Below are 21095 nucleotides of genomic sequence, written 5' to 3'. Positions count from 1 at the left end.
TGAAATAGAAATTATCTCTATTTTTTCAAGGATTTAATATGTCTAGTATATATGAAACTAGTAATCATTTAATAAAAAACATTAAAAAACTATTCTCTCGTTACTTTGCTCCTATTCTTTTCCCTTCAGCCAGAAGCCACAGGCAGAGAAAAGAGGAGGGGGAAAATTACACACACACACACACACACACACACACACTTTTTGAAAAAGAAAGCAGAATATATTCAGAGTTGCTCAGTGCACACTTCTATGAGAAATAGAAGTCTTGGTAGTATGCACTTGTCAAAAAAAGAGAACCAGGTAAGTAGTAACTAAGGCCTTGTAAATAAAAAATGAAACGATTTACACTGTGCTTTAAAAAGTCATTATTTCCCTTTCTACTATTTTTTATAAACTTTTGGATCCTCTGTTTTCAATTTTCAGAGTCTATGTAAAACTGTAATTTAAAGAATTTTACAGTGCAGACAATTATTCTATAATTTTCCTGTAGGCTCTGATCATGATCATTAACACTGGTTGTATGGCTTAAACCTGTATCTTCCAGAAAGGGTCAATGTGGTGAAATGATTGAAAGGATGGGATATCAGAGAGCAAAAAAACAAAAACACAAACAAAACAAAAAAGGCATTAAAATAAGCACAATTAACAACAAAAATCACATACGCTTCCAGCTCCTGTTTCATCTTTGTGAATTCTTCCTTTGTCATAGACCCTTCTCCTTCTCCAAGTTTCTGTAGTTTTTCCCTTGAGGCATCAAAATCAGGTCTTGGTGGTGCTGGAGGGATCTGTAATGGAACCAAATCACTAGTTTTGTTGTTGTTGTTGTTTGACTGCACTGACCAGGGATCAAACCCATGCCCCCAGCAGTGGAAGCACGGAGTCTTAACCACTGGGCCGCCAGGGAAGTCCCCCAAATCACTAGTTTTAAAGACTTTAATTTCTTGCAGCAATTGTACTACTGCCACCATAAAAGACTGCTGTCTGAGAGAGCTAAAGTCATCCTGAATGAACTGGATACCAGGAATATCCCGATTAAGGTTAGAGAATTTGATTAAGTCTAGAAATTAAGATCCTTGAGGTCCTTTACACCAAGGAAGAAACAAGAGCAGAGCACTATTTTCTGGTGTTAGAACAGTAGTACCCGAACTTTAGTCTGCAGATTCTAGATGTGGCAACCTAGAGTCCTCAAATGTCTATGTGCATTAAGCTTTGAGTACACACTAAATAAATGTGTAGCAAATATGTACACTATTTTTCAAAAGTATGTAAATGGTACGATTAGAGTGTACCAGAGGCAGAAAGCACTGACTTAAAAACAGGAGAACAATATAGAGACTAATGACTAACCTCATCTTATTCACCCACAGTAAGTGGGTAAGTAAGCACTTACCTTAAATAGAAATATAAGATCTAGAAGAGACATATCATTCAAGGGAAGGATATAAGAAAAAACTTATCTTAGGAGGAAGAGCCTACAAGTAAGAACTGTTAAGGGGAAATGATGGAAAGCAAAGAGAGCAAGTAAGAGGAAGAAAAGGTAAGTAGGGGAAAGTTAAAATAACAATGACCTGAAGAAAAGGATTACACCAAGGAAAGCAATAGGGAAGGAAGCATCAAATACAGATCAGCACACATTCATTGATGCCCGCACACAGCATCTACTATGTGCCAGGCATGATGCTGAACAACTGGCATATAAAGATAAATAAGACATGGTCTTGATCTTTGAGGAGTGTTTAGTCTATGGGAGAAAAAAGTAGTAAGAAAATGTCATGACACAAGATGAGGGAAAAAAAGGTGGAAACAGGAGAAGCTTCCAGGCTGGTAAACACATTGACATGCTGGGAAAATGGAAGGCGGTACGTCCTGGAAAGGGCATGAAAGTTCTGTGTCAACCCCCCCACCCCAATACCTCATCCTATGCATCTCTTCTTCCATTTGGCTGTTCCTGAGTTGTATCCTTTATATAAACTGGTAATTAACCAAAAAGAAAAAAAGAAAAAGAAAAAGCACTGCCAGTTGTCCACGAAACTCAACTTGTAGAAAGAAAAAAAAGCAAATGACTGAGAAGGAGGGGCCACAAGGATAAAGATGGAATCAGGTCAGGTCAGGATGATTTCAAGGAAATCAAATGAAACTAAACTTCAGAAATCTGACTGTGGTCAACAGTTGAGGCACAACACCCAGTGCCTATTTATATTAGATAATCTCTTAAGGAGCCCTCCAACTCTAAACATCTGTCTACCTAAGGGTTCAAGACCAGTATGGTTTGTAATACCCCCTTAGCTACCCCCTAGGACAAGCCCATTTCTATTCTAATAAACAGTAAGAATTTAAGTTTAAATGAGGGAGAGTAACATATCCATATCCCCACACTCCCAAACAAGACAACTCAGGATAAAAGTGGTAGCCAATTACATTTTGTAGCTGGCAATTTAAAAAAACTACCTCAGTTCACTAGAAGTGCAAAATAAGATTTCAACACATAATAAAGTATCTAAAAAACTCCTAGAAAATGGGATTAAAATGGAACCTCAACACTTACAATGTAACCTGCATAGTCTTCATTTTCAACGAAGGAATCGTGAAGCCAGATAAATTCTTCATGTTGTCGAACAACTGAAAACTCGTTTTGTTTAAAATTTGGCAATGAACTCTGCAAAGACAGAGATTCTCTCAAATAAAAATCGAAGTTACATTAAAAAAGCTTTTAACATTTTATACCTTATTTTTTAAAATTAGTCTTTTATGAAAGATTATCAGTGCTTTTACACTCTATTATGAAAACCCTGAGACACCCAGACAAAATTATCCTGGGATCTTTGAGAAAATAAGCTGACAGCCTCTTATTATATTGTACTTCTACCATTACAAAGTTATCCTATAAATATATCAAACAACTATTCAAACAAAGAAAAATAGATCATAATCTGAAAACTTGCCTGAGAACTGAAATCTAAAAAGAAAATAGTCTGTTAAAACAGTAATTTAACTGAATGTAACAAAATTGAAAATAACAAGAATGGTAAAAGATACTAAAAGTCTAGAGAAAATTAAATTTGTACTATGCCTAAGTTCTATGATTAATTCTCAAATGTTAACCTTTAAAAAGTACATTTCCCTAAAACGTTTTGTTAAAATAACAGCAGTGAATTATAAACTAAAACAGAATTTCTAATTATGTTTAAAACCAAAATTCTAGTCAATATATTATTACACATGTAACATTAGCACAATAACTAAAATAACAGAAGTACAAGATCCCATTTACCTTTGTGTGAACAGTGAATTTTACTTTATCTCTCTCACTAAGAGCATCAGAAATGTCCACCTGCAGAGCAGCATCACTTTGAAGATCTACATTTATTGCTTTAAGCTAGAAAAAGAAAATAATAACTCAATGAAAATTCTGTAGGCTTTTATACAATTTAATTCTTCTCCCAGACAATAAGACAATGCAAAAACAAAACTAAACTAACAAAAGAATCTTAAATCTAAAAAGTACTCAAGTTCATTTACTCTATATTATCTATATCTGTATCTATCTATCTATCTATCTATCTATCTATCTATCTATCTATCTATTTGGGGGGAGGTGCTTTGGGTATGTTATTATCTTAACCAATTTTCATTCTACACCATGCAACTATACTTTGCTTTGTATGAATCAATGTGCTAAACATTATTACAGTTTCACCCAAAAAGTAAACTATTTTCCAAGAAGATGGTCCTTTAAAAGTTCAAGTGTTCTAAAATGTATCTGCCTTTAAGAACAAGAAAAATAATAAAAAGAATATTGGCCAATCATTTAAACGCTATAAGCTATAAATAAGCTATTGCTTATTTTAATTCAGGAATATACAATAAAACTATTAATGATAATTAAATATATTACATATATGTATTATGTATATGTAAAGTGCTAAAAAATGCTAACATATAATAAATAAGAATTAACTCCTGTGATATGAATTAAATTTTACTCTACAGTACTCTTTAATTCTAAATTAAATTTTACTCTATACACCCATTTCTATTTACCCATTTATGAGAAGACTTCTTCACATATAATTCTAATCATAATTCTACTTATAATTCTTAAATTTCATCCATTTTTCTTCCTCTTTAAACAAATAAACATTCTAACATCTTTGGGTAATTTGGAGATTTACAAAAGAAGCAAACACACTAAAAGATAAAGTCTCAGCCAGTTGCAAAGATATGAAATATTTAAAGTGTAACTAAGTAGCTTGCTTCAAATACTCTAGTTGTAAAAGCCAGGACTGACTTTGGAATCTTACCTAGTCATTAGTGTTTCAAATTTCAATTACAATGTAAATGGAAAAAATGCTGGAAGCAAAATTGTTTATTCTATGATCTCAATTATATAAAAAAAAATGGAGAAATGGTTCTGAAGAACCTAGGGGCAGGACAGGAATAAAGACGCAGACATAGAGAATGAACTTGAGGACACGGGGAGGGGGAAGGGTAAGCTGGGACGAAGTGAGAGAGTGGCATGGACATATATACACTACCAAATGTAATATAGATAGCTAGTGGGAAGCAGCCGAATAGCACAGGGAGATCAGCTCGGTGCTTTGTGACCACCTAGAGGGGTGGGATAGGGAGGGTGGGAGGGAGACGCAAGAGGGAAGGGATATGGGTATATATGTATATGTATAGCTGATTCACTCTGATGTAAAGCAGAAACTAACACACCACTGTAAAGCAATTATACTCTAGTAAAGATGTTTAAAAAAATGCATACATAAAAGGCTTATAAGAAATACAACAAAATGTGAGTTGCAGTGGATTTGCTTCTTTGTATAGTCTTTTATTCTCCCAACTTTCCACAATATGCATGTATTACTTTTATAAATAGGAAAAAAATAAGCCTTTAAGAAATCTTGTGATTTATTAAAAGTTGAATTTTGTGAAGTTTTCCATTAAATAGGGTTGTTTATTAGTAATGAAAGTAACATACTATTTCATTTTTGCTCTTTTGGTTCTATATTGACTAGACATGTTTTTAAAAAATAAATACCATTACATACAATCTAACTTAAAGAGTCACAGAAGAAACTAATCACTATTTAAATTGCATGGCCTTTAATGAAAACTTTATTGATAACTTTAATAAGTTTATATTAAATTAAATTTCAATCAGTAATCATATTTTTAAAAGTTAATACTATAAACTTACATAAAAATATTTTAAAATGTTTAAAAAACTGCTATTGTACTCAATGCTACATGTAGCCCACTGTCTGATAAAAGAAATGAACTTAAAGGTTGTTTTGAATTACAAAGAAGTATTCTTTTTCATTTTCCAACTATCTTCATTGCTTCTGAAGTACTGGCAACATTAGAGAGTACTTTGTTCTTTGGTTTTCTTGCTTTTATTTAGTCTTATGTCTTCAAACTGTCCTTCCTACCTGCTCTCTAACCCCTTACCTTAATTCTAATTTAAGAAATCTGTTTCTTTATTTCTCTTTACTCACATTCAGGCCACTCTTAAGATGTTTATTGTGGTGGGATGAATTACAGCTCCCCAAAAGACATCCATATCCAAATCCCTGTGGATGTTATCTTATATGGTAAAAAAGATGGGGAGATTATCCTGGATTATCCAGGTGGGTCCTAAATACATGTATCTTCATAAGAAGGAGGCAGAGGGAGATTTGACACAGACAAAAGAAGAGAAGGCAACTTAACTACGGAGGCAGAGATTAGAGTGGTAAAGCCACAAGCCAAGGATTGCAGGCAGCCACGAGAAAGCTGGAAGAGACAAGTAACTAATTCTTCGCTAGAGCCTCAGGGAGCATGGCCCTGCCAACACCTTGATCTCAGCTCAGTGATAGTGATTTCAGACTTCGGGCCTGCAGAACTGTGAGAGAATAAATTCTGTTGTGTTAACCCGTCAGGTTTGCAGTAATTTGTTATAGCAGCCACAGGAAACTCATAAATTTATCATATGGTTTTTGGAATAATAACCTTGGCAGTTCTCCATTTCTTGTTTTCACTGCCTAGTCTAGGATTTTTCAAACACAACTGATAAGACTCAACCTGGATGCTTGTTAAAAAATACAGAATCCCACGCCCTATCCCAGATGTTATCAAAACAGAATCTTCAGAATGAGCCTTAAAAACCATAGTTGGGAACACCGGCCTAGATTTTCCAGGTTGTCTTTGTCTTTACATTCTGTCAAAACTTCATTTCAACTGCTAATATTTTCTTTTCAATGATTATATAAAACATTTCTGCCAGATTTCATATCTCTAAGTATATTTTAATTTTCAGGTTTATTTTCTTTTTTTTAACCGTTGCGCCATCAACTTGGAAACACACCTTTCAGGATTTGTACATATGAAGGGCTGTTATTTATTCTTCCAATTAAAGATTATTTTAAATTATTAAAATATTTCTGTCTTCCATTTTGTTATCCTTTTATACCAAATACACTGTTCCCCTTTTTTTGCTTTGTTTTGTCTGATAGTAAAACACCTGGCTTTTTAAAATTGTAACTTATCAATAAAAAATATTCCTGTATTATACATTTACCACTTTTGGTCTTATACTTTATTTTTTAGGTATAGTTTACATATAATGAACTGCAGATTTTTTTAAGTTTTTTTTTTTGTTGTTGATTGATTGATTGCTTGATTGCTATGTTGGGTCTTCGTTTCTGTGCTAGGGCTTTCTCTAGTTGCGGCAAGCGGGGGCCACTCTTCATCACGGTGTGCAGGCCTCTCGCTATCATGGCCTCTCTTGTTGCGGAGCACAGGCTCCAGGCGCACAGGCTCAGCAGTTGGGGCTCACGGGTCTAGTTGCTCCGCGGCATGTGGGATCTTCCCAGACCAGGGCGCGAACCCGTGTCCCCTGCATTGGCAGGCAGATTCTCAACCACTGCGCCACCAGGGAAGCCCTGAACTGCAGATTTTAAGTATATAGTTTGAAGAGTTTGAACAAATATGTAGGTTACACCCCTGTAATCATCACCATAATTAAGATATGGAACATTTCCATCAGCCCCAGAAGTTTGCTCCTTTGCTTTTATTCCTCTACTTCTTACTTTCTAACTCTTTGATAAATTCTCTCTTGTATGCTTTGCTTTATTAAAGCATATTAAAGCACTGGAAAATATGTCTTCCAATCAACTGCACCTTAGATTTAATAAAATATCATATTGTAAATTTAGTGTGTGGTTTTTTTTGTTTTTGTTTTTTTGGCCATGACGCGTGGCTTGCAGGATCTTAGTTCCCCAACCAGGGTGGAACCCAGGCCCCCTGCAGTGGAATCACGGAGTCCTAACCACTGGACATCAGGGAATGCCTGTAAATTTAGTGTTAATTACATAAAATGTACACAGATTTTCCAGGTGGATTTTCTTCTTTGTTTACAGAAAAGTCAATAATTTTAGACAGTTTTTGTTAAGGGGAAGAGTCAAAGCAAACAACTTGTGATTCATCAACATTTAATTAACTGTGCAAGTAGTGAGGTCAGTTTGAGGAAATTCTAACTGGACTACATTCACCAGTCTAATCCTTATCTGGGCCAATAAACTTTGTACTTTCTTTTGTCAAAGACTGACTAGGTTAAACATTTGTGTCATGGTCAAGAGAAAGCCCTGCTTCCCTGGTGGCGCAGTGGTTGAGAATCTGCCTGCCAATGCAGGGGACACGGATTCGAGCCCTGGTCTGGGAGGATCCCACATGCCACGGAGCAACTAAGCCCGTGAGCCACAACTACTGAGCCTGCGCGTCTGGAGCCTGTGCTCTGCAACAAGAGAGGCCGCAATAGTGAGAGGCCCGCGCACGGTGATGAGGAGTGGCCCCCACTTGCCGCAACTAGAGAAAGCCCTCGCACAAGACCCAACACAGCCATAAATAAATAAATAAATAATTTTTTTAAAAAAGGTTAAAAAAAAAGAGACTACAAAAAAAAAAAAAAAAGAGAAAGCCCTGGCAGAGAAAATGATTAATTAACATAAATACACTATCCTTAGAAAAATAATCTAAAGACACTGCCCTACTGCTGATAGATTAATTCTTCACATATAATTACTTAGTAAAGAGGACATTCACTACTAGTTTACTACACTGATGTGTTTCCATGTTAAAGTATCTACCTTATGACACTCCTAAAAACTTAACTGTTAATCTTTTGCCAGAAAAGTACATGTACAGAGATGGATGGATGGATGGAGGAGGAAGGAAGAAGGAAAATAACTGATTATTGCAACAGCCTCCCAACTGGTCTCTTGCTTCTGTCTCTTTCCCTCTTCAATCTATATTCCTTATAGGGCCACTGGAACCATCCCACTAAACTAGAAATCACTCCTCTGCTCAAAACCTAAGGGGTTCCCACTTAGAGAAAAGCCTAATCCTTACAGTGGCCCCCCAGGCCCTATTCTTCCGGCTCACTGCAGCCCTGAAAGAAAGGCGCGAACCATAACAGGGCTAAGAAACTATTTCTAGGGAATTACAGTATAATCAGTGAAAAACCCCATGAGGCAGACAGAAATTCTGTTAAGTTCACTAACTCAGGCCAAAATTTAAATCTATTTTACTCCTAGTCCAGTTATGATTTTTTAAAAATTTTTATTGAAGTATAGTTGATTTACAACCAGTTATGATTTTGGAAGTCCTGTAATAAATTATTTCCATTATGATACTCTGTATACTCAGCAGTCAAATCAATGGTTGATTATACATATACTTTCCAGAAACTAGATTTCCTTTCATCCATCATACCAGAAATAACAAAACATCACTAGAGTCGCATGATGTCACTCCAATGCCTTTCTTGCTGGTCTTGTCAACTCCCATTGCTCTTTTGCTGTACTTGGCTTGCAAATTCCCACATGTAGGATCAATTCAATCATCAACTTTCTTTGCTTTTTTGAGCTGAGTGTGGCTAGGGAAAAGTCACAACTGTCTGTGCTTGTCCACTACAAATTATTGCTCTCCCAACTGCATTAGACTCTTAAAACCATTCAACAGTCCAGGGCCGATCTGCTCAGCTCTCCTTCTGATTCCCTGAGCAACCACTCCAAAACTTTACTATCTCAACCCTTGACTGCATTTCCACCCCTACGCTCAACAAGTGACCCTGTCTCCCACATCCCCAAGAAATAAACACTAGCAGCTGTTTTCCCTCAGACCCATCAATTAGCCTTTCTATAAATAGGTCTGTACTCACCATCTCCTCTGCATTCTCAGAAGGAGTGGTGTCCTATAGAGAGCGGAGCTCTCCGGCTACCTGAGCATGTAATCTTCCTGTTTGCTCTAGAACCTGCTCGTACACTGCTCTTCTAGTCAAGTTAGCCCTGGTCTCACAAAACCTCCCCACAGTGAGCACCTAATTTCCAAATCCAGTACTTCGCAGTCTTCTTGATCTCTCTTCGGTATTTTGCCTCAATGATCATTCTGACCATGTCCTTAAAACTCTCTCAACTTCTGGGGACTCTTTTCATTTTCTCCCCACCCATCTCAGCCCCATCAGTTAGTCCATCTCTTCTCCTTGGCCTGTGAATGCTGTTTCCCGCTGGGTACTATCTAGCGTTGGCAATCTCAGACATTCTTGACTAATAACTCCAAAATTTATACCTTCAACTCACACCTCTTATTCTAAATTCCCAATCATAATTTCAAGTTACTAACTCGACATATCCACCTGGATGTATTTACTTATTAAACAACTGAGTGCCTTCAACGTGCCAACCACTGTCAGATGTGCTTGTGATAGAGCAATGAAAGGACACAATCTTCACCCTTTCAGATCTTACTTTCTAGTTTGGCAGGGAAGGGATTAGATACTTCACAGGCACTTCAAATCCAACATATCTGAAAACCAAACTTACTATCTACCTTCTAACTCTGCTATTCTCTCTTATATTCCTCATCTCCTTCTCCTCTGTCTAGCGCATGTATTTATTCAGCCACTATGCCCTGTGCATTCTATCTCCTAAACATCTCTCTGCTATGTCCCCTCCTTCATCCCTTCTTCCGCTGCCTTAGTTCTACCTTTAACATTTCTCATCCGGACTGCCGCAACAGCCTGGTAACTGGTTTCTCTGCTTTCTGCAAGGAAGCAATCCACCTTCTACATCGGAGTCATCTACAATGCTATTTTCATCTGGGCATATGTCCTTCCTAGCTGGTGATCCCTCAGGACTTCCCACATTATGCACTTTATCTGTATTACCCATATCTACTCCTGCTTCCAATAAGAAAAAGTGCTCCAGGTAGAACCTAATGACCTACACATGTTATCCTCTCTGCTGGCAAGCCTTCCCCAACCCTGGGAGCCTACGCAATCAACATTTAAGGCTTAGCTCCTGCAGGCAACAGCACAGTGGTTAACAGCCCAGTACCTACAGCTAGACTCCCTGAGTTTGAATACAGCTCATACTGGCTGTATGAACCAGGGCAAGTTATTTAATCTCTCTGAACCTCACTTTTCCTTTCCAAAGTAGGAATAATAGTAGCAGTTACTTCACAGGCATTTGAGAATTGAGTTGACGTGTGGAAAGTCCCTGGTATGCAGCAAACGCTTCATCAGTGTGTAGCTATCATTATGTCTTCACTCTCCTTCGTACTCCCACGGCACTTCACCCGTAAGCTCCTCACTACACTGCCACGGCCCCAGGGCAGGAACTTCCTCTTCTTCCTCTGCCAACATTCATCTTATCCTTTGCCAACAAAATCTATGTCACGTTTTTATTGGAAATAACTATCAATAAATGTGCAATGTGTTCAAGCTAAATGCTGAGTAGGTACAAAAGAAAATGCAAACATCTGGGCCAAGTCTTAAAAGATAAGTCAAATTTCATGTGAAAAAAAAGGTGAGGGGAAAAAAAAAACACTCCACAACATTGAGAAGCATGCATAAAGCAGACATTAAAGTGCAGAGGTGGTTGGGCAATGACAAGTAGACTAGAATATGCCTACTGTATGTATGTATGTATGTATGTGTGTGTGTGTGTGTGTGTGTGTGTGTGTGTATGGGGCAGGGGCATCTTGAGAAATGAAGTCAGCCAGAAAGGGTTATGAACGGTGTTCAATGCTAGCATAAGGAGTTTGGACCTTACTGCAAAAAGAACTGGGTTCCTGTAAGTCCTTGTGACTATTGGTGCCATATGATCTAATCATTTCAGTTAGGTAACTACCAGTCATGTGCAGTCTGGACTGGAAAGTAGAGAGCCTGGAGACAGACCAATGACAAATACTGCTACAGTCCAGGCAAGAGACAGAGGGACTTTAACTGCGGCCATGTAAATGAAAGATGGGCTAACAACATTTCTGAGGTGAAATTATCTGGCCTCAGTGACTGTTCTGGTATGGGGATGAAGGTTATGATTCAGAAGCTTCTTGCATGAAGGACTGGAAATTATGACATTAATGAAGATAAGGAATAAGAGGGAGGAGAAAGGCTAGGAGTCCAGGAGAGGTGCAGTTCCTCCACCTGAAGTAATTCTGAAAACAATAAACATATTATTTAGAATTCAAATCAAATGCTAAGAGAATTACGCCATCATGCTGGCACATACTGCTCTATTTAACAAGCACATCAGAGCAAAATGTGTCCAGTTCAAAGGGCTCATTTGTTTACTAAATAATATGTTACTGTCCTTCCTTTGGGAAAGAAAAAAATACCCTATTATGTAGAGGTGTAACCGAAGAGATCAAAAAGTGGCCAATAATTTTCAATATTGTGTATCCTTAAAGTCTGCTTTTTAAGTTTGTCACAAAACAGTATTTTCTTAAGGCTGTAAGCCTCTCTTCTGTTCCAAATATCATAATGAAAATTTAAGGCTGCTTAAAAATGTATTTAAAAATGCTGTCTTTAATTTTGCTTACTTGCTGCTTTGAATGAAATGTTTGCACTATTATTTTTGAATCTGTGATGTCCCCCCTACAATTTGTATCAAATATGTACTTCATGCTTTTTCTCTATCAAGACTTTCTTAAAAGGCTGAACAAGACAATCTAAACTAAAAGTGCAATGCCTAAAAGTTCTAATCTATTTATGGCAATCTATTTCTATCAGGACAAACACAATATCAGGAAATTTAAACAGGCCTGAAATTTCTGTTCCTGAAATGAGGAAATAGCAGGATAACTTTGTGCAGCCATAATCAGACTTCAGTGTACAATGGAATCTTCTTGCTTGTTAACAAAGTAGTTATCTGTCCTCCCTACCTCAAGAGATTAATTTACTAGAGGGTGGGCCCAGAAACTTTTGACTTTAGTTTTTCAAACACCCCAGGTGATTCTGATACAAGTGTTTCAAGGCGACTTCGAGAAATATGTGCACTGGCTTTGATGTCAGCAACACGGTTTAAAGTCCACCTCTCTCACTCACTGGCTGTGTGACTTCAGACTACTTAGTTTCTCTGAGGTTCAGATTTCTCATCTGTAAATGGGGGATACTAAAAGCTTCACAAGGATGATAAGAGGATATAATGAAACAATGCTTATACAGTGCTAACACAGTGCCCAGATATGACTATTACTATGATTCACCTACCCCAGAAGATACATATACACATTCATACACATGCACTTTGTCTTAAAATTCATTAGAAGCTAAAATTTTAAGAAATAACCAGAAGTCCTACATGATGCTTTCTTGCTAACTAGTAATTCTAAATGATGCTTTTGTGTAAACTGAGAAATTTATTAATTCATCGTTTATAAAAATATGCAGCACCTTCTGCATCTTTCTTACCATTTTAAAGCTTTATAAAGGTCATCAGTTAATACTAACTACCTTATCTCTTATTTTAAAAAACCAGGAATAACATCCTATAAGAATATTTTATCACCTGCCCAAAATCGACTAACAGACGTGTCTCTCACATTGTCTAAGATAAATAAGTAAAAGCAAAATGGAAAACTAAAGTGCAAACTGTTAAATGTGAAGGAACCATGGAACGTTGCTGAGCTGCAATCATCATGTATCAATATTTTTCAAGGGCTCACTTGTACAAGGCACTATACAGATTACTACCCCTTCGGCCAAGGTAAATGCGGGGAGAGAGTGGGAGGGAGGAATCACAGCCCTGAAGGCCCTTTCTGAACTGAAATGCACTGCCTCAAATCACCACCAAGGGATCTCTGCAAAAGATGTGTTTTTGGGCATTAGGAAAAGTAAAGGTACTGTGGGCTACCAGCACTTTACAAAATCTGGTAGGATACTAGAGAAGAGTTTAGATTCGGCGACTGTAAAATCCCGTGCAAAAGGGTAATTTAGAACAAGCCCGTACTATAACGTTTTAGAGGGAAAGAAGGGTGGACGAGGGCGGGTTCGAGAGGTCCCCAAGGGGAAATTGAAGGTGCCGGCAGGAAGGTCTGACAATGGGTTTTCACAGCCCCCAACGTGGTGGCGGTGGGTGTCCAGCTCCGGCCTCCACCTCCACTTCCCCACTAGCACCCGGACCGGGCGGGGAAGGAGGCCCACCGAAGAGTCGGAGCCGCGGCGGGGGCCAAGAGCGGCGGCGGGTCCCCGGGAAATCAGAACCGAACGGCCCCAAGGGAGGAAGGGCTGCAGGAGGGCGGGGCGCGGTGCGGCGAGGAAATCGAAAGGAGGCCGGCGGGGAGGGGGTGCCGTGCAGCCGGAGACCCCCCCCTCCCGTACCACACCCCTGGACCAAGGCGGGGGAGGGAGGGTCCCGCGAGCCAGAAGGAGGCAGAACTTACTCCGCGGTCCTCCTCCGAGAGGAAGTCGGGGCCGTCGTCCAGGCCTTCCTGCGAGGTCGGCGGGGCCCGGCGCGCCGGGGAGAGGATGGAGTGGGGGAGACACAAGGGGAGACGTTAATGTCAGGCCGGCGCAGCCCCCGTACCCGCCCAGCGCCCGCCGCCCCCACCGCGCGCCCGGGGCTCGGCGCCGCGGACACCCACCATCATGGCTGCTCCGAGGCGAGGGTTGGCGCAGGCGCGCACCGCACCGCGGGCCGGAGGGAGCCGGCGGCGGCCGGCAAGCGGGGCGGGGCCGGCGGCGGGGCCTCGGAGCAGCCCCACCCCGCCCACCCCGCCCGCCCCGACGGGGCCGGGGTCCGAGAGCGCGGAAGAAGGAAGGAAGTGCCCCCCGCCCAAGGTCGAAGCACCCTAGGCCGAGAGGGCCCGAAGGCCCCGGCTCACGTGTCTGGAGACAGCTTGCGGCTGGGCGGCTCCGATCCCAGAAGGGCCGAAGGCCACCTGGGGAGCTGTCCAGTTCCCGTTCCCTGAGGGCTGCGGCGAAAAACCAAGCAAGCGCCCTCCGGAAGCCACAGTAAATCATCTAGTCTTTGTATAGTGCCACACGATAATTAATCACAACTAATATTTTGCCCGTAGAAGTTGTGGGAACCCAGGCCCTTTGCACCGTCATCAGTCAGGGGCTGTAATCAAGCTTTTACTGCTAGCAAGGCAATAACTATCTCAGGGTTTGGGGCGCTAATGGTTGAGCACTATGTAAGTGAGCTGTTCACATTACAAGAGTATTCCTTTTCTTTATACCAAGAAATGTCCCCAGACCTACTCTAACTGTCCATTTGTAGAGCACCACACGGGTGTCCACAGGCACTTGAGACAAGACAAAAATCATTCCTTACCCCCTGCCCCACTTCTTCTATTATGCGCACGCACAAACAAGCAATCCTGTACTCCCATTCAGTTAATGGCATCAGTATCTTCAGATGTTCAGGCCAGAAACCTAAGTCCCATTCAAGTCCTTCCTTCCTCTCCCTCACTCGTTACACCATTTAGTAACCAAATCCTATTACATCTGTAATTTATCATGTGCCATTACCTCTTAAACTGGTCTCATTCCTCCTCCCAACCCCCTTCCACAGCAATTACCCTCAGCATCTCTTTTTTTTTTTTTTTTAAAGAAGGTTTTTTTTTTTTTTTTTTTTTTTTGTGGCTGTGTTGGGTCTTCATTGCTGCGTGCGGGCTTTCTCTAGTTGCGGTGAGCGGGGGCTACTCTTTGTTGCGGTGCGCAGGCTTCTCTTTGCGGTGGCTTCTCTTATTGTGGAGCACGGGCTCTAGGGTGCGTGGGCTTCAGTAGTTGTGGCACACGGGCTCAGTAGTTGTGGCTTGCGGGCTCTAGAGCGCAGGCTCAGTAGTTGTGGCGCACGGGCTTAGTTGCTCCGCGGCATGTGGGATCCTCCCGGACCAGGGCTCGAACCCGTGTCCCCTGCGTCGGCAGGTGGATTCGTAACCACTGCGCCACCAGGGAAGGCCACCCTCAGCATCTCTTGTCTGGACCGTTTTTTAAAAACCATTTTAAAAAATTGAAGTAGAGTTAATTTACAATGTTGTGTTAGTTTCAGGTGTACAGCAAAGTGATTAAGTTTTATATATATATACATGTATATACATATATATATTCTTTTTCAGATTCTTTTCCATTATAGGTTACTACAAGATACTGAATATAGTTCCCTGTGCTATACAGTAGGTCCTTGTTTATCTATTTTATATATAGTATTGCATATATGTTAATCCCAAACTCCTAATTTATCTCCCCCCCACCCTTGTCTGGCCCTCTGCAATACTCTCATAACTTTTCTTAGTTCCATCTCTCTCTCACCATTCTATACACTGCTGCCAGTTTTCCTCCTAAGACACAGGTATTGATGATTATGCTACTACCCTGTTCAGTAATCTTCCCAAATCTCCCTTACGTGAAGGTCCAACTCCGCAGCCTGTGATTCCAGGCCCTCCACATTTGATTCCCTATTTTGCCAGGCCCTCCCATCCTATCTTATTGAATTGAAGCCCTCAAAACAGTAATGGGTTTTTTTTGCTGTTGTTTTTTGGGGGGTTTTGGCCATGCTGCGCGGCTTGCAGGATCTTAGTTCCCCAACCAGGGATTGAACCTGCGCCCTCTGCAGTGAAAGTGTGGAGTCCTAACCATTGGGCTGCCAGGGAATTCCCACAAAACAATAATGATAAACTTCCATGAGAACTTGGAAGTTCATGAGAACTTGTAGCTTTCATTTTGTGCATAAGGAGAACTTAGGCATAGAGAGGTTAAGTTATTGCGCCAATAAGGGTTATTCTCCAACATGAGGGGGACGATTTTTTTTTGGTCTTTTGTTTCCTCTTTCCCAGTGCATTGTAGTAACTACTAGAGTAATGTTTTTCACTGGGAGTCATGAGGCATCATGTGGTGTCCGTGTAGTGTGATGAAGTGTCAGGAGGAATGTTCAGTAACTTGTTGCTGATAAAAGGTGCCAATATTTCCCAATAATTTGTTTTTGGTTTGAAGGTAATGCCTATAAGGTTACACTTCCTAGATGGAGACAGAAGAGTGGAGCTACAGTTAATGAGTGGGATTTGTACACAACCGGTATGAGGGTCAGGTGTGTCCTTGTGGACAAAGATCAAGAAGTGCCACATAAGACAATGTCAAATGTTTCTGATCATTAACCAAGTGTTTTAAATTTCAATATTTAAGCCAAGTCCAGGAACGTTGTACAGAAACATTAAAATTCTCAAATGCCAAAACTTTAAGATCACTAGTTCTGAAAAAAAAAGACAGGATTTAAGTATGAGTAACCAACTAAAATGATCAACAAAGACATATAATAATTACTGTAGCTAAAATCAATAGCTGAAAACTCACAGGAGTAGAGAACCCAACCTTGAAATAATAAAGTTGCTCATTAATATCTGAGCCTTCCTTCCTGAGCAAAGGTCTCAAGATATATTGTGTGAATGATAAAAAGGAGTTATCAGTAACTGATACTAACAACTATCAAAAAGCCAGTTATAGAAGTTAAGGAATATGAAAAGAAAAGAAATTAAGATAAGCTCACATAACTGATTTTTCAACTACTTGTAAAATAAATCAAGAAGATATTAAAGCTAAACTACTTCTCTAATACTTTGAACCAAATAATCAAATTTTCATCTTGTTTTAGATAGATTTCTATGAAATTACCTACTTTATATAAATTTCATGAGCAAATTATGTTGAATCACAGTTTGATTACTTCATAGATTTAGCTCTAGGAAAGTAAAATGTTATAATAGTGAATAGTTTCACAATAGTATACTTCGAAAGACATGCATTGGAAGATTTTAAAGAAGAGTAAAATTTTAGAGAATAATGAATGAGTTACGTTAAAATTTTGGAAATCAAAAATTGTATTGATGTTGAACATATTTGTCAAACAAAAGTCAAGTTTTTTTTTCTGAAGAAAAACTTCAAAAACATGAAACAGTAATTTAATTAGATGGAGAAGAAAACTCATTCCTTTTATCATGTCCTGATCAAAGAAGTCTTCATCAAAATGTATTTTTACCAGTTTCTCACTTCCTCAAATTCTAGGAGATTCTTTTTGGTTTTGGACAAACTTTAGGTCCTAATTCTTCCCTCCTTCTCCCTGGAGTTTATGCTACAACAAAATTCTCTACCGAAGATTGTTGTACTATACTATGCTATTTTTTTCCAAGGTACACTATATCATTAGGATGTTTTTAGTTGAAGGTAACAGAAACTGCCAATTCAAATAAACTTGAGCAGTAAGGAAACATTATCTCATAACAAAAAATCAAGACATAAGGAGTGGGCTTCCCTGGTGGCGCAGTGGTTGAGATCCGCCTGCCGATGCAGGGGACACGGGTTCGATCCCTGGTCCGGAAAGAGCCCACATGCCGCGGAACAACAAAGCCCGTGCACCACAACTACTGAGCCCTCGTGCCTAGAGTTGGTGCTCCTCAACAAGAGAAGGCACCGCAATGAGAAACCCGTGCACCGCAGTGAAGAGTAGCCCGCACTCACTGCAGCTAGAGAAAGCCCGTGCACAGCAACGAAGACCCAACGCAGCCAAAAATAAATAAATAAATAAATTTAAAAAATAAAAGACATAAGGAGTTTCTGGGCATAGTATAATCAGTAGCTTAATGGTGCCATCAAGGACCTAGATGCCTTCTAATTCTCCACTCTGCCATCTTCAGTGACAACCTCATTCTAAGACTGGTTCTCTTCATGGTCCAAGATGACTGGGGCAGTTTTAGGTTTCACATACTGACAGAACAACATCTACAAGCAGAAAAAAATTTTCTCAGCAGACCCCTCCCTTTTTTTTTTTTTTTTAAATTTATTTATTTTATTCATTTATTTTTGGCTGCGTTGGGTCTTCGTTGCTGTGCACCGGCTTTCTCTAGTTGTGGCGAGCTGGGGCTACTCTTTGTTGTTTCGGTGGCTTCTCTTGTTGTGGAGCACGGGCACCAGGCACGTGGGATCCAGTAGTTGCGGCACGCGGGCTCAGTAGTTATGGCTTGTGGGCTCTAGAGCACAGGCTCAGTAGTCACGGCTCATGGGCCCAGTTGCTCCGAGGCATGCGGGATCTTCCGGGGCCAGGGCTCGAACCTGCGTCCCCCACACTGGCAGGCGGACTCCTAACCACTGCACCACCAGGGAAGTCCAGACCCCTTCCTTTTGTAGGCCTCTCATATCTCCCAGACTAGAACTGGGTCACGTGCCCACCCTTAAAGGGGACGGGTATAACTATGTCTTAAGTCTTACCCTTAGGCCAGTCAGGAATTACCTCTAGGGCTGGGACTGGGGCTAGCCTCCCCAAACCAAAAGGCTTCTTAGAAGAATATGGGTACCTGAATAAAATTGGAGCTTCCAGGAAGGAGAGGAAGAGAAGTGGATGTGGGGTAGAAAGCTATAAGTGCTATTGTATAATAATATAATAATATTGTATAATAGCAGTCAACAAAGAAATCAACAAAGGCATGTTCTCTGACACTGCTCAAATCTGTTAGTTTGAAAGGTAGCTCTGAAAAAAATGAATCACTTATAATCCACTACTTGGAGATAATCTCTTCATATTTTGGCAAATATCCTTGTTTTTTTAATAAACTTATTTTTTTTTATTTATTTATTTTTGTCTGCATTGGGTCTTTGTTGCTGCGCGCAGGCTTTCTCTAGTTGCGGCAAGCGGGGGCTACTCTTTGTTGCGGCATGTGTGCTTCTCATTGCAGCGGCTTCTCTTGTTGAGTGGCACAGGCTCTAGGCACGCGGGCTTCAGTAGTTGTGGCACGCGGGCTCAGTAGTTGTAGCTTGTGGGCTCTAGAGCACAGGCTCAGTAGTTGTGGCCCACGGGCTTAGTTGCTCCGCGGCAGTGGGATCTTCCCGGACCAGGGCTCGAACCCGTGTCCCCTGCATTGGCAGGCGGATTCTTAACCACTGTGCCCCCAAGGAAGTCCTGGCAAATATCCTTTTAAATGTTTTCCATGGATATGCCTCATATAGCATTTTAATTTACATAATCAAGACTTTTTTGTAATATTATGTCATATTAAGTATATTTCTATTCTTCAGCATGAATTTTAATAACTGTATAATATTCAGTCAGCTAGATGGTGGCTCAGTGGTTAAGAATCCGCGAATCCGCCTGCCAGTGCAGGGGACACAGGTTTGAGCCCTGGTCTGGGAAGATCCCACATGCTGCGGAGCAACTAAGCCACGCGCCACGACTACTGAGCCTGCGCTCTAGTGCCGGAGAGCCACAACTACTGAAGCCCGCGCGCCTACAGCGCATGCTCCACAACAAGAGAAGCCACCTCAATGAGAAGCCCGTGCACCACAACGAAGAGCAGCCCCGCTCACCGCAACTAGAGAAAGCCCGCGAGCAACAATGAAGACCCAAAGCAGACAAAAAATAAATTAATTAATTAAAAAAATATTGTGCAAAGCACATCCTAGTAGTTAAATCTTTAAAAATATCCCTGATTACTTTTTATATGTGTGATTATTAGGTCAAAAGTTTTAAATACACATTCCCAAATTGCTCTCTAGAAATGGTGTACTAATTTACACTCCCACCAACATTATATTGGGTTGGCCAAAAAGTTCGTTCAGCTTTTTCCGTAAGATGGCTCTAGAAGTGTTTAGTTGTCTTTAACTTCATTAGAAACAATTCTGTTACACTGTATTATACCAGCTGTCATATCAGCGTGCATTTAAAAAAAACCATCAAAATTGGTGAATTTTTGTGTAGCCATTTTAATATTGAAGGTGGAAGAAAAAAGCAACATTTTCAGCATATTATGCCTTATTATTGCAAGAAAGGTAAAAATGCAACTGAAACACAAAAGAAGATGTGCAGTGTACAGAGAAGATGCTGTGACTGATTGAACATGTTAAAAGTAGTTTGTAAAGTTTCACGCTGGAGATTTCTCTCTGGACGATACTCCATGGTCGGGTAGGCCAGTTGAAGTTGATAGCTATCAAATCGAGACATAATTGAGAACAATCAGTGTTATACCACGCGGGAGATAGCCGACATACACAAAATATCCAAATCAGGCTTTGAAAATCATCTGCACCAGCTTGGTTATGTTCATTGCTTTGATGTTTGGGTTCCACATAAGTTAAGCCAAAAAACCCTTCTTGACCATATTTCCGCATGCAATTGTCTACTGAAACGTAACGAAAACATTCCGTTTTTAAAAAAAATTGTGACGGGCGATGAAAAGTGGATACTGTACAATAATGTCGAATGGAAGAGATCATGAGGCAAGCGAAATGAACCACTACCAAACACACCAAAGGCCAGTCTTCATACAAAGAAGGCAATGTTGTATATATGGTGGGATTGGAAGGGAGTCCTCTATTATGAGCTCCTTCTGGAAAACCAAACGATTAATTCCAACCAGTACTGCTCCCAATTAGACCAACTGAAAGCAGCACTCTACGAAAAGCATCCGGAATTAGTCAACAGAAAATGCATAATTCCATCAGGATACCGCAAGACCTCATGTTTCTTTGATGACCAGGCAAAAACTGTTACAGCTTGGCTGGGAAGTTCTGATCCATCTGCCATATTCACCAGATATTGCGCCTTCAGATTTCCATTATTTCGGTCTTCACAAAATTCTCTTAATGGAAAAAATTTCCATTCCCTGGAAGATTGTAAAAGGCACCTGGAACTGTTCTTTTCTCAAAAAGATAAAAAGTTTTGGGAAGATGGAATTATGAAGTTGCCTGAAAAATAGCAGAAGGTAGTGGAACAAAATGGTATGTTGTTCAATAAAGTTCTTGGTGAAAATGAAAAAAATGCGTCTTTTATTTTTACTTAAAAACTGAA

General features: G+C 40.1%; 1 protein-coding gene across 1 annotated transcript in view; it reads right to left on the bottom strand.

Annotated features, from left to right (window-relative positions):
- The window catches only part of SNX6 (sorting nexin 6), a 55382-nt gene extending 41346 nt beyond the window's left edge, over nt 1–14036 (bottom strand). The window contains exons 1-5 of the mRNA XM_082452260.1: nt 13906–14036; nt 13705–13752; nt 3272–3376; nt 2546–2656; nt 664–785 (exon numbers count right to left, since the gene is read on the bottom strand). Coding sequence (XP_082308386.1) covers nt 664–785; nt 2546–2656; nt 3272–3376; nt 13705–13752; nt 13906–13911 — 392 coding nt within the window. The 5' untranslated portion in view covers nt 13912–14036. The remainder of the gene's footprint in view (nt 1–663; nt 786–2545; nt 2657–3271; nt 3377–13704; nt 13753–13905) is intronic.
- Nucleotides 14037–21095: the final 7059 nt, after the last annotated feature.

This window comes from Balaenoptera physalus (genome assembly GCF_965194825.1).
Source record: "Balaenoptera physalus genome assembly, chromosome: 2".
NCBI lineage: Eukaryota > Metazoa > Chordata > Mammalia > Artiodactyla > Balaenopteridae > Balaenoptera > Balaenoptera physalus.
The sequence above is the reverse complement of the archived record's forward strand: the minus strand, read 5'-3'. Positions and strand labels throughout refer to the sequence as shown.